Raw genomic sequence first — 13,330 nt, 5'->3', positions numbered from 1 at the left:
AAACATATTTGTTATTTGGCAGTTTAAGTGTTTTAAATTAACATTCACATTTCTATTTCAACATTTGCTTAGGCATCAGAAACAATCCAAAGAACCCCACGATGTATTAATTAACAGGATAGACTTGTGGGGCATGGCCAAGAAAGAGATCACCAGGGGTGACCAGTGGGTCACACCCCACTAAATGAGAACACAGAAAAATCCCTGGGTTGCTAGGACCCTGGAAAGGGAAGGAGCACCTTGCTCCCAGCCCCTTCAACCTGCTGCTGCCTCTCCCTTGCTCTGCTCCCTCTCACTATCATCCAATCCAAGATCAACTTCTCAACCCTCCCTCCCCACCTCCATCCTGCCAGCACAGCACTTAGTTCCATGGACTCAAGGGGACGTTGAGTCAGGCAAAACTTCCCATGGAATTTCTTTTTTTGGTTGAAATATTTTGTTCTTGTTGTTTCCACTTATTTGAAACAATCCCCCCCCCCCCCTTTTGAGCATCTTCCCCTCAACTCCCTCTTTCCCCTTCCCTTTTTTCCCCTGAACTAGTGAAGAGGGGAAAAAGGAAAGAAAAGAAAATAATTTCCTTTGGTTTCAAAAAAGTTTTAAATGACATGTTTTCACAGAAAAAAAATCCATGTAGTTTGAGAAGTAATTTTTGGTGGAAAAACTTTTTCATTAAAATTTTTTGAACAGCTCTAGTCACAGTATGATACTTCAAACATTTGCTGAGTCACCACCAAAGGCCAAGAATCACTGAACTGTGGCTTTTTTTTTTAAAAATGAACAAAATACCCACTTTGCTTTGTGTTCTGTATTGATATGCTGATAAGGAATCTATTTGTCAAAAAACATTCCCTGAATCTTTTTTATTGTCTGCATTGTTACAGACATACTTGCTGACAGGTATTTTGAAATAAATAACCAAAAATAATTGAAACTGGTATGATCATATTGTGTTATTTTGACAAATAAAATATGCAGAATTTTGCAGAATTTCAAAATATCGTGCGCAGAATTTTTTGTTGCACAATTCTTAATTTTTGGGCACAGAATTCCCCCAGGAGTAGTATATAACGGAAACCACTTCAACACAGTTCCAGCACTTATGAATACAGGGCTTATTAGGAACTTCAGCTAGTCTTCGTACTGGCAGTTGCTGAAAAAGATCCAGTAAAGCTTTTTCCACATACAGGTGTGCCAGTGTGCCTCAATCCAGATAACATTTCTGCCAGCCCAGACATGGGTTTCTCCAGAAGAGAGGCCAGTATTTCTATGTGCAATTTTATAAAGTGGACAAGGAGAAGACCTCTGAGTTTTACTTGTAACCTAATCAGAATTTGGAGCTAGTACTGGCCTCTTCACAGTTGTGTGTTTTCGATTTATTTCTATGAACAGAGTGATTATCAATGCACTTTAAGATGTCATAGTTGCTTTGGTGTTGGGAAATTCAATGGGGCCTAAGAGTTAGGTACCCACTTTCACTGAAAGTCAATGAGAGCTGGGTGCCCAACTCCCTTAGGCCCATTTGAAAATCCCAGCCTTAATATACAGGCCAAACTTTCAGAAAAGATTCTGTAAGGGTAGTTTTGTTCCCTATTATTAATTATTTGTTAGAGGTGGTCAAAAGAAGGTAAATGTGGTTTGTGAAAACATTAAAGAGAAGCCAGAAAAGAATGTACACTTTGTCATATTTTTCCTCATGCACAAAAGAGTGCATGAGGAAAAATATCCACACTGAATTCCTCCTACCCTCCTGCCCTTAGGATTGACCTCAACAAAAACCCATAGTCAAAGTTAGGTTTCTACCCAACACTGTGAGAGTAATAATAGTCTCTGCCAGATTTTGTCCCCGTTCAGTCGGCGCACTAACTTCACAACGGTATCTCGCAGAATCTTTTCTGGTCACATTTCTAATTCGTATGCTTGAATCTATCATCTCTGCTCGGCCTTTCAGATCACCTTTAAAAGAGAATATGACAGTTAGAAAAGTATTCCTTGCAGATCAAGCCTGTTATAAAAATAAAATATCACTGTGCATCATTGGCTCATCTGGAAACCACACAATGCATCTAGTCATCAATCATTGCTCACTTCTTCAATCTTAATAATCTTTGTGCCTAATTTTCCACTGAAGGACAATAAATATGAGCACTTTTCTCCAAAGATACTATCACTTCCACTCTATAAATAAATTTCGGGGCAACAAGGCAATACTTTAAGCCCAAACCCTACACCCTTTGTTCACAAACCAAAGGCATCACTTATGAAACACAGCCAGTTTCCAACAGCCTATAGAGTTGGAATCCCAAGACCCATCTTGAATTTGGCAGCACATGCATTTCCCCAATGCTCTTGGGTGGCTTGGTGAAATCTGCATCATCCAAGAAACTTAAAAGTGACATTTATTATAGATAGAGAATGTTGGCCAAAAGCTCTCTAGTTAAGCTTTCAAAAATCCAGACTCCATTATAGTCCCATTATCACAAAGCTTTCACCTTGTGGGCTGATTTTTTTCCATACTTGGTCTCTGGTTAAAGGTGATTTTTTTTTTTAAGTTGGAACAAAATTCTTTCAGACATTTGAGTTATGGGAGTGTGTGTGTTATGAGGGCAAAACTAACTTTCCATTGAAAAGAGAAAAAAAAATAGCTACAGCTTTTTGAACAAGGCTACAATAAAAATAGCTGACATATACGGTACCACGGAGATGCACTTTTCACTCAAAAAGTAAAGCTGAAATAAGTCATTTTAAGAAAGAACACTTATTCTTATGTTCTAGTCCTAAAAAGAATGGGGGTGTATTTAAAATATGCTGTTACACTGTATATATTACTATGACATTTATGTTCAAGTCTTCAGCTTTATTTTAAAGAATCTTTCAGAAGCTTGTTCTTTGGATCATAAAGTTTTCAATACGGACAGAATTTTATTTAAATGCGCTCAGGTTATAGAAGGATTCAGGGAACCTACAATGCCATTTTTTAAATCTAAACAACAGTACAAAAGACTCATCTACATCTCCAAGTTAAAATATTTAATACCATCAAAGATAGAATAGATATTAGCATGGAAAGCCATTCAAGAATATGCTCTTCAAAAACCAATTCTGGGAAGTCCTTTTGTCATTGTTATTCTCTTCAGAAAAGAAACCAAACTGCATTTTAGCAATTTCATTTTAATCCATCAGTCTACAAGTTTGCAGCTTCTTACCTACTAAGTCACCTTTGTAGTACACAAATGAGACATCACGGGATGAGAGTTTCTTCCATTCTACTCTTGGAATAATACCCTTTCCAGCTGAATACTTACAGCTAAGCATAGCCTCTAGGGAAAACAAAACAGATGATCAGTGTTTTAGCTCCATGCTTGGTATAATTACAAGTACTGATCATAATATTCTTCCTATTAAAGGGCTTCAGCCTTCAGTGACAATCAAATCCTGCTCTTAAAATTGACTTTATTGTATTTACTCCAAATATAAACAAGTGTAATGGAGAACAGAATTTAGACAGAGAATGTAAAGTCGGTAGAGCTTTAAAGAGAACTGGTATAAGTTATACAGGCAAAAGCACATTTTTAGCAGTAGAAAGTGTGTGTCTACTAGGTGGGTTTACTGGTACAGGTCTATTGGCATACCTTTTCTAGTACAGATTGGCCTAAGGAGGAAAAGAACACTAGTATTATTATGAAAAATCTTTGACTACCTCCAATCTCTCTATAGTTTATAATCTCCAGTGGAAAGCCTCGATCTTTATTTTCTTTTCCAAGGGGAAGGGGTAGAACAGATGGCTTAGGAGGTTGGCAATGCAATATAGAACCTTTCACCTATACGCTGAGCCCTTCATTTACAGGTCATATTAATAGGGACCAAAGACTTTTATACCTTTGATGGGGTGTATCCGATTTCCAGTGGACAAGTGTCCACATCTCAAAAGCATACACAACAGCCTGTTTTAATTTGCACTCTTGTTACCAATCTCAGCCGAGGAAACTAAGGACTGAGTAAATGATGGAGACAGAGTTACTTATTCACCCCACTATTTGTCCTTCCAGACCAGAGCTGAGGCTTCAGAGCTCCAACGCTACCAGTCTGGCATTTGTCATGAGCAATAAGATCACACAAAATGAGACAAGACATTAAAGAAGCAACCCAACTTTAAAGAAAAATCCAGTGACAGGAGGGCATCCTGTTCCAAAGACAAATACACAATGCTTTACAAAATGTGTGTTCTGTACTTAGCTGAGGAAGTCAGAAGTTCCTGACTGCAGGTGGAGTGGGATAGGCGGTGGCCTTCCTGTACTTTAAGATTTATTGAAGTTTCCTTTCCCTTTTGTTTTGTTGCCTTTCTAACAATGAAAAACATTAGTCAATTCCCAGCTACGCTCTGGGTCTTTCACTGCTGGCCTTTGAGATTGCTGGCTGAGCCCAGGAGTGCCTAACTTTATTTGCATCTAACTAAAGTGAAGGCAGCCGAGTTTCAGTGTTGCAAGCCTATAATTCACCTACACTCTGGGGATGAGACTTCCATTGTCTCTCTCTACTGCCCAGACGCTTTCATTTCAGAGACGGGAGAGGGAAGGAGAAAATGCAGAGGAGCAATGTCGAGGTCACTCTGACTCTTGCCTGTGAGGAGGGAGAGAACAGAGGAAGCCCAGTGCTTAGTTCACACGATATAAGCACTTCCTCCTCCTCCTCCTCTTCTGCTGGGTTGGGAAGGGTTATATGGAGGGGAGAAAGTGTGGTGCAGGTCTCCTCAACCTTAGTTCTCTAGCTTCATTGCACTCAGCAACAGGGGAGAAGAGTCACCAGGAAGAGAGTATCAGGGGGTAGCCGTGTTAGTCTGTATCCACAAAAACAACAAGGAGACCGGTGGCACCTTAAAGCCTAACAGATTTATTTGGGCATAAGCTTTCATGGGTACCCACGAAAGCTTATGCCCAAATAAACCAGGAAGAGAGGCTCTGTTATATAGCGTGAGGAGAGGGGAGACTAAATAGAGTGGGAGGCAGTGAGGAGAAAGACTGGACAAAGGGGGAGGAGAGGGACAGGCAGAATTGAGGAGACAGTATCAGAGGTGGAGAGGTAGAAGAATTCTATTTAAGGTATTTTTAAGGAGAGGCTGAACTAAGAACACAGAATTCTAGGGAAGAGATAGGAAAGGCAATTGGTGGGAAGGTGAGAGAATTGGGGGACAAAAATGAATGGTCGAGGGGAAAAACAAGGTTGGGTAAGCACAAAGAAGGGTGAATGGAAAACTGATTAATAGTATGCAACTTATTACATGAAGGAAAAGTCACTAAAATATGTTTTGGTGGTGTTTGACTGCTAAGTGGAAGGTAGGAAAATCCATTCACCTACATTTAGAAATGGTAATTAAATTTAAATTATCAAGATAAACTTATTTCAAATTTGGTAATACATGACTGATATAGAGTTAGATTTGGAAATAAATTTCTTCATATTCCTTATTCTCAGCCTCAAACATTTGGGCATGTACTGAAATATCCATTGCTTTCCACCTCCATGACTTTATTAATACAACAAAAAGGCAAAGCCATACATTCTTAGGGTATGTCTACACTATGAAATTAGGTCGATTTAATAGAAGTCGATTTTTTAAGATTGTGTGTGTCCCCACTAAGCACATTAAGTCGGCGGTGTGCGTCCACAGTACCGAGGCTAGCGTCGACTTTCAGAGCGTTGCACTGTGGTAGCTATCCCACAGTTCCCACAGTCTCCACCACCCATTGGAATTTTGGGTTGATCTCCCAATGCCTGATGGGGCAAAAACATTGTCGTGGGTGGTTCTGGGTACATGTCGTCAGGCCCCCCTCCCTCCGTGAAAGCAACAGCAAAAAATCGTTTCTCGCCTTTTTTCCTGGGTTACCCATGCAGACGACATACCACAGCAAGCATGGAGCCTGCTCAGCTCAGCGTCACTGTATGTCTCCTGGGTGCTGCTGGCAGACACGGTACTGCAGTGCTACACAGCAGCAGCTCCTTGCCTTGCCTTGCGGACGGCAGACGGTGCAATACGACTGCTAACCGTCGTCGTCGTCCCGTGGGTGCTCCTGGCCGACCTCGGTTAGGTTGGTCAGGGGTGCCTGGGCAGACATGGGGGCGCCTGGCTGGCCTCAGTGAGGTCGGTTGGGGGCGCGTGGACAAAAATGGGAATGACTCCAGGTCATTCTCTTCTTTAAGTTTCGTCTAATGGAGATTCAGTCCTGCCTGGGATATCATGCCAGCTGGAGGCTTCTGCCTCAGGCTGCTCTCCCAGTCGGTAGCGCCGCACGGTCGCACCTACCCCTTGCTCCCATGGCTCATGAAGCCTGGACAGTAGTAAGGAGCATTTCAACTATAGGCTGAGCAAGTGCATAATGGTGGTAGAATGTGCCTTTGGACATTTAAAAGCTCGCTGGTGCAGTTTACTGACTCGGTTAGACCTCAGCGAAACCAATATTGCCATCGTTATGCTGTGCGCTCCACAATATCTGTGAGAGTAAGGGGGAGACGTTTATGATGGGGTGGGAGGTTGAGGCAAATCACCTGGCCGCTGATTACACGCAGCCAGACACCAGGGCGGTTAGAAGAGAACAGCAGGGCGTGCTGTGCATCAGAGAAGCTTTGAAAATCAGTTTCATGACTGGCCAGGCTATGGTGTGACAGTTCTGTTTGTTTCTCCTTGATGAAAACCCACCCCCTTGGTTCACTCTATTTCCCTGTAAGCCAACCACCCTCCCCTCCCCCCTTTGATCTCCGCTTGCAGAGGCAATAAAGTCATTGTTGTTTCAAATTCATGCATTCTTTTTTAATTCGTCGCACAAATGGGGGGATAACTGCCAAGGTAGCCCGGGAGGGGTGGGAGAGGAGGGAAGCACAGGGGTGGGGTAGTTGTACGGGCACCCCCTAGAATGGCATGCAGCTCATCATAGATGCAGCATGTCTGGGGCTCTGACCCGGAGCGGCCGTTTGCCTCTCTGGTTCTTTGGTAGGCTTGCCTGAGCTCCTTAAGTTTCACGCGGCACTGCTGCGGGTCCCTGTTATAACTTCTGTCCTTCATGCCCTTCGAGATTTTTTCAAATATTCCGGCATTTTGTCTTTTGGAACAGAGTTTGGATAGCACGGATTCGTCTCCCCATACAGCGATCAGATGCAGTACCTCCCGTTCGGTCCATGCTGGAGCTCTTTTGCGATTCTGGGACTCCATGGTAACCTGTGCTGATCAGCTCGCCATGCTGGCCAAACAGGAAATTAAATTCAAAAGTTTGCGGGGCTTTTCCTGTCTACCTGGACAGTGCATTTGAGTGCTGTCCAGAGCGGTCACAATGGAGCACTCTGGGATAGCTCCCGGAGGCCAATACTGTCGAATTGCGTCCACACTACCTCAAATTTGACCCAGCAGGGTCGATTTCAGCGCTAATCCCCTTGTCGGGGAGGAGTACATAAATCGACTTTAAGAGCCCTTTAAGTCGACAAAAATGGCTTCGTCGTGTAGATGGGTTCAGGGTTAAATCGATCTAACACTGCTAAATTCGACCTAAACTCGTAGTGTAGACCAGGGCATAGTGATCAAACACTAATGCGGGGCTTGGAGATTGAAGGGAAGGGAGCTGAGCCCCTGCATGCTTTTTGCCATGCATTTAAATCTTGCAGGTGGAAGGATCTTATGAAATTCACAGTTAGTATTATAGATGCCTTCACAGTAGCACTGTGTACCCTTCCAGAGTAGTTCCTTTCCACAGGATGCAGCTTGATAAAGCTGGCACACTTCTCAGTTTCCATTTTATTCTGGCACTGATGCTGCTAAGGGAAATGCTGCTGAGTAGGAGTACAGCAGAGAGGATGCCAAATTATGGTTCCTTGGCTCTCCATAGTAAGCACAAGATAAAACCACACAAAGTCAGGAGAGCAGAGAGGAAAGGGATAGAGATATAGGAATTAGAGGGAATGTGCTAAGAGATGGGATACAGACACAACCCAGGGACAGAGCAGGTGGAAAATAGACACATGGGACAGGAAAAAGAGAACAGTAGGTTGAAAATGAAGCAAAAAGAGGAAATCTAAGAGTTACCAGTCATCAGAGCAACTCACCAGCTGTGAACAGTGGTGAGGGAGTAGTGTGCCTATGCCCAGTGTGCATACATCTCTACCCCACTGAATTGCTGCCATAGCTTCCTTCCTGACCTGGTCCTCCGGAGCGCAGTTCAAATCAGCTGCACATAGTAGACATATGAGTGGGCTCTAGCGTTCCTGCTTTGCTGTTAGGTAAGAGTATGGGTGTGATCAGAAACTGCCTATGCTAAGTATTAACAAACAAGTCCTCCTCCAGCATGTGCACTGCAGGAAAGAAGAGTAGGGGGTGAGCCATACAATGAGACAAAAATCAGCCAAGCCTTCATAAAAAAGGCCCAATAGCCATGGTAGCCAACTGTTCCCATTCTCTCATCCCTGAAATCTTATTTAATATTTTTCTGTGTTCATTTTTTAAGAAGTGACATTGTTGTTTGTGAGAGGTGCCAGGCTGACAACCCTAGAGATCAAAGTCCTTTTCATCTACAGAATGAGTCTGCAGAGACAGTGGAAATACAAGCTTTTCCCCACCGATATATTTCAACCCTGCCTCAGAGGGACCACCTCTGACATTATGGCATTTCCATCAACATGTTTATTTATTTGCCTACACCTATGTCACCCCCTTCCAGAAAAATACAAAATTCAGCTACTTGGATCACCTTCTGAACTGGCCAATCTGTACACATCACCAATCCCTTTGAGTGCTTCACTGGTGCCTCCCTCCTCACTAAATTCACATTTCTTGTCACCACCTTCAAGTCCCTATAGAATGCTGCACTTCCCTATTATCAAATCTTGTCTCTCCCTCCCCCGCCACTCCTTTGCTCCCTCCACTCTGTCAAATGATGCTGGTCTTGTTGCCCTGTTCTTCCGATTCTCCCCTAGCTGTCTTTATGCTTTATGTGACTCCCTACACATGGGTCACCTTCCCAAGCTACTACAGCAGACCATTGCCCTCTTATTCAAGTCCCTCCAGAAGATCCAGTTCTGCCACGAATCCTACATGAAACTTGCAAACAAGGAATCGGTAGGCAGAAGGGCAGCTGGGATAGTTTATGCAACAAATAAAAAAAACAAAATAAACTCAACATATGGAATTAAGACCAACATAAACCCCAAACACATGGAACTACATACCAATATAAGTGTCACCCACTAACCTGACCTTACTGGGATTTTTTTTTTATTTTCTTTAAAGACCTAGGACATTAGAAAGCCAACCAAACTATGTTAAAAGAACATTTAGGTTGCAAAGTCAAGCACTCAAATGTTAGGAAATGACACAAGTAAGGTGCCTTAATTCGGCCCCCGTTTATGCATATAAATTAAAGGATGACTTTTTTTCCAAAGGACCCCTGACTCATTCAGTCCACAGAATGGACCTGCTCTGGGGATGAATCAATGACGTGTACTGAAGGAAGCTATTGTCTGTAAGATCCCTGCCTCATTTGTAGCAGATGTTGGAAGGTTTGTTGTGGATGATGCAGGGGACTGCAGGAACAGAAGGAAAGGTCTCATGGGTAAAACAGTTGAATGCTGCCCAGGAGAACTGGATTCTATCCCTGCCTCTGCCACAGTTTGTGTGATGTTGGACTAGTCACTTAAGCCAAACTTTTCACAGATGGTCACCAACTGCCTGTTCCTCATTTTCTGGGTGCTGGACTTGAGACCCTGGGGACTCATTTGCAGAAGTGCTGAGCACCGACAACTGCAAGTCAATAGGAGTTGCACTTTGAACATATAAAATTCTATATAATACTAAATATTCTGAAAAATCAGGTCCTATATGTCTCAATTTGGGCCCCTAAAATTAGTGGATACTTTTGACCCTCCTCTCTCTGTGCCTCAGTTCCCAGTCTGTAAAATGTGGATAATAACCACTTCTCACGTCACCGGGGTGTTGAGAGAATAAATTGGTTAGTGTTTGAAGCATTCAGATACAATAGTGATGAGTGCCACTGAACAGACCATGAAGAAATTTATAATTATGTCTTCAGAGCAGGGTTTGAACAATGAATAGTCAATAAGGCATAGGGCCACATAGGGCAACAAGGAGCAAGCTGCTCATTAATTGGGCACTCTTCATCCTGTGCACAGAAGCTGGCAGGGGTTCTGGGCAGAATAGTATGTGATCATGCAATTAAACACTGTATCATAATGCATACACACAATGGGGTTGAATTAAGATTGAACACATAACCTTAATTCTGGCATTTCCTCACCTTTGAGTGCTTGACTTTGCAACCTTAATAATGTTCTTTAAACAGTTTCTTGTGTTATATATATTATATATTTATACATAATGCAGTGATGCCCATGCACATACTGTACCCTGAAACTCCTTTGCTGTAACATGCTGATTGTCCGTTTTGACAGAGATTCCATATGCTTTATGATCTGCAAGAGGGAAAAACAAAAAAACCAATTCAGACCACAGATATTTCCATTGGCTTCAGCCAATTTTAAAGGACAGCTCTCCTAGGCTTAGTTATAAACCTCCATATGCTAAAAGGGGCTCTTTGGTGAGAGGACATGATTGGGACTTGGGAGACCTGGGCTCTATTCCTGGCTTAGCTACCAGCCAACTGGGTGACCTTGGGTAGGTCACTTTAACTCCCTGTGCTGTAGTTTCCCCATCTTGTAAAATGGGGATAATGATACTGACCTCATTCGTAAACAGCTCAGAGAGCTACTGATGAGAAGTGTGACAGAAGAGCTTGGTTTTATTATATAACCAGGGCAAGAATAAGCTTTTAAACATTCATCTGCACATTTGCCTTCAAAATCTGCTATTTTCAATAGGGCACAGGTGGAGAACTTGAATTAATCTTCAAGTGTATTCCCTCTGCTGTAATCACAGCTGCCCCTGTACCACACACTTCTAGTGCTGGATTATACCTGTTAGTGCATGGGTGTTAAAAGTTACCTGAATAAAGGGTTCTCATCTTTTCCCTCCCCACATCTCAACAGTGAGCATCTCCATTTTCTCATACATACCTTTCCTTCTTGGACCTCTCCTATTCTCTTTGCAACTTTACTAGGTCAGCCACAAAGGCCTGGTCTACACTTGAAAATTAGATCAACCTAGCTTTGTTGCTCAGGGCTATGAAAAATTTCACCTTCTGGGTGACAGAGTTAGGTTGACCTAACCCCTGGTGTAGACACAGCTAGGTCAAGGGAGGGATTCTTCTGTCAACCTAGTTATCACCTCTCAGAGAGGTGGATTAACTGCATTGATGGAGAAAACCCGTCGATGTAAGAAGTGTTTACACTACAGCAGGGGTCGGCAACGTTTGGCACGCGGCTCGCCAGGGTAAGCACCCTGGCGGGCCGGGCCAGTTTATTTACCTGCTGACGCGGCAGGTTTGGCCGATCGCGGCCCCACTCGCCGCGGTTCGCCGTCCCGGGCCAATGGGGGCGGCGAGAAGCGGCGCGGGCCGAGGGATGTGCTGGCCGCGGCTTCTCGCCACCCCCATTGGCCCGGGACGGCTAACCGCGGCCAGTGGGGGCCACGATCAGCCGAACCTGCCGCGTCAGCAGGTAAATAAACTGGCCCGGCCCGCCAGGGTGCTTAACCTGGCGAGCCGCGCGCCGAACGTTGCCGACCCCTGCACTACAGCATTGCAGCACCGCAGCTGTGCCACTGCAGTAGCTGTAACGTAGACATACCCTAAGACACAGTAACCATCACTTTCGTAGCAACACCCACCATCACATGACATAAAATCTCAATGTACAATTACTCCTAATCTAATCCCACAAAACCAGGCTTGCCCATGCTGACAATACTCCTTACAAAAATGTTGACGATATCACCATCTTGTTCTATCCTGGAATGGTATAATTCCCCTGGAGAGAGCATCCCAGCCTCCTATTAACTGTATTGGCTGTTGCTCTAATAAAGGGGTTTGCAGTTTATTTTTCTGTAGTTGCCTCATGATCTCCATTTCAGCTGTGGTGACCTCCAGCCTCCATATCTCACTTTTTTGAAGCTTCAGGACAACTCACTCCCTCAGAAACAAGTGTGCTGAAGCTCAACATCCCAAATTGGGGGTGATGATGGGAAAGTATTTAGGGAATTCTATATATGCAGCAGCCATCCAGCACCAGTGTCAGATGGACGCATAGACAAGGAATTGGGGGTGATGCTTTTGCTAACAGATCAGCAGTGCATGTGTGTGTGCATGGGAGGAGGGATGACAAGTAAGATGGAGGTGGGGACTGGGCCCTTAGAAGTGCAGGACTTATGCCATCCTCACACTTGCCTTTGTCACATCAAGGTGGATGCCTAGTGTGCTCTACCTGGGTTTACACATGGAGACCATCCAGAAGTTACAGCTAGTACAGAATGTGCCACTCATTATGTAGTATTTCCTATTGGGAGCACCTGCATTAACCAACAGTGGATTTCCAAATGAAGCTGGAAGTGTTTCTAACAGGCTATACTTTGCCACAACTTCCTCATCTGTGAATCTTGGACCTATTCTATTTCAGATCCCCTAGTTCCCACCTCCCTTAATGGATTTCTCATTCCAGGCTGCTCTTTAATCCCATCTACACACGGCAAACAACTTCATTTAATCACTGTACTCACGCAGTTTAAATATGGTTGTGGCCTAAATGGTTACAACATGGTTTAGGTTCATCATGCTCTTTGGGGCAGGGGCTGTCTGCTGAGAGTGAGAGTGTGCGTGCGCACAGGTGTGTACAGTGGCTAGAATAATGGGGCACTGATCCCTGCGTGGAGGCCTTACTGCAGTACATATAATTTATAATAGCCATCCTGGCCAGACCATGCCTATTAACAAACCTATTTAAACAACATTTAAATGTGATTGTGGTTTAAGGCAGAGTTATTATAACTACAGTTGTTTGCATTATGCAGACATGGGGTGAAATTTTCAAAAAATACCTAGATGACATAGAAGCCTAAATGCTGGTCACTTTTGACAATGAGTCTTATGAGCTTTTGAAAACTTTACTCATGTTTTTCTACCCCATTGACAGTGGCCAAAAAACATTACCACCTTTGCTTGAAATATAAGTTTTGTTTCTAGTATGACTCTGTGAACAAGTTTATAGCACTTAGATAGCAGATGATGGCCAAGGAAACCTCGGATGTGGATTTACCACTGTGCTAAATAAACTCCACTTGAATTAGGTTATATTAAAATATTCAAGTAGTGAACACAGTTCCCTCCCAAACAAAGAGAACTTGGATTATTACTTTTCTTAAGATCAAGGAAACATTAACGGTCTTTAA

The 13,330-nt window shown here is 43.4% G+C and overlaps 1 protein-coding gene across 7 annotated transcripts in view; it reads right to left on the bottom strand.

Moving 5' to 3' along the window:
* Positions 1-13,330, bottom strand: part of JAM2 (junctional adhesion molecule 2) — a 55,461-nt gene that overhangs the window by 9,612 nt on the left and 32,519 nt on the right. For 3 of the 7 annotated variants that reach the window (XR_010561311.1, XM_065402008.1, XM_065402014.1), the window contains exons 2-4: positions 10,399-10,464; positions 3,204-3,317; positions 1,801-1,953 (exon numbers count right to left, since the gene is read on the bottom strand). Coding sequence is in view for 6 of the 7 variants with exons in the window: in XM_065402008.1 (XP_065258080.1) it covers positions 1,801-1,953; positions 3,204-3,317; positions 10,399-10,464 (333 nt within the window). In the remaining variant the exon portion in view is untranslated. Of the gene's footprint in view, positions 1-1,800; positions 1,954-3,203; positions 3,318-4,229; positions 4,341-10,393; positions 10,467-13,330 lie in introns of those variants that run through there. The other 4 variants (XM_065402053.1, XM_065402061.1, XM_065402069.1 and 1 more) reach the window with 4 other exon arrangements.

Source organism: Emys orbicularis, chromosome 1 (genome assembly GCF_028017835.1).
Source record: "Emys orbicularis isolate rEmyOrb1 chromosome 1, rEmyOrb1.hap1, whole genome shotgun sequence".
In the NCBI taxonomy this organism is placed as follows: Eukaryota; Metazoa; Chordata; order Testudines; family Emydidae; genus Emys; species Emys orbicularis.
Note: the sequence above shows the minus strand (reverse complement) of the source record. Positions and strands in the feature narration are given on the sequence as shown.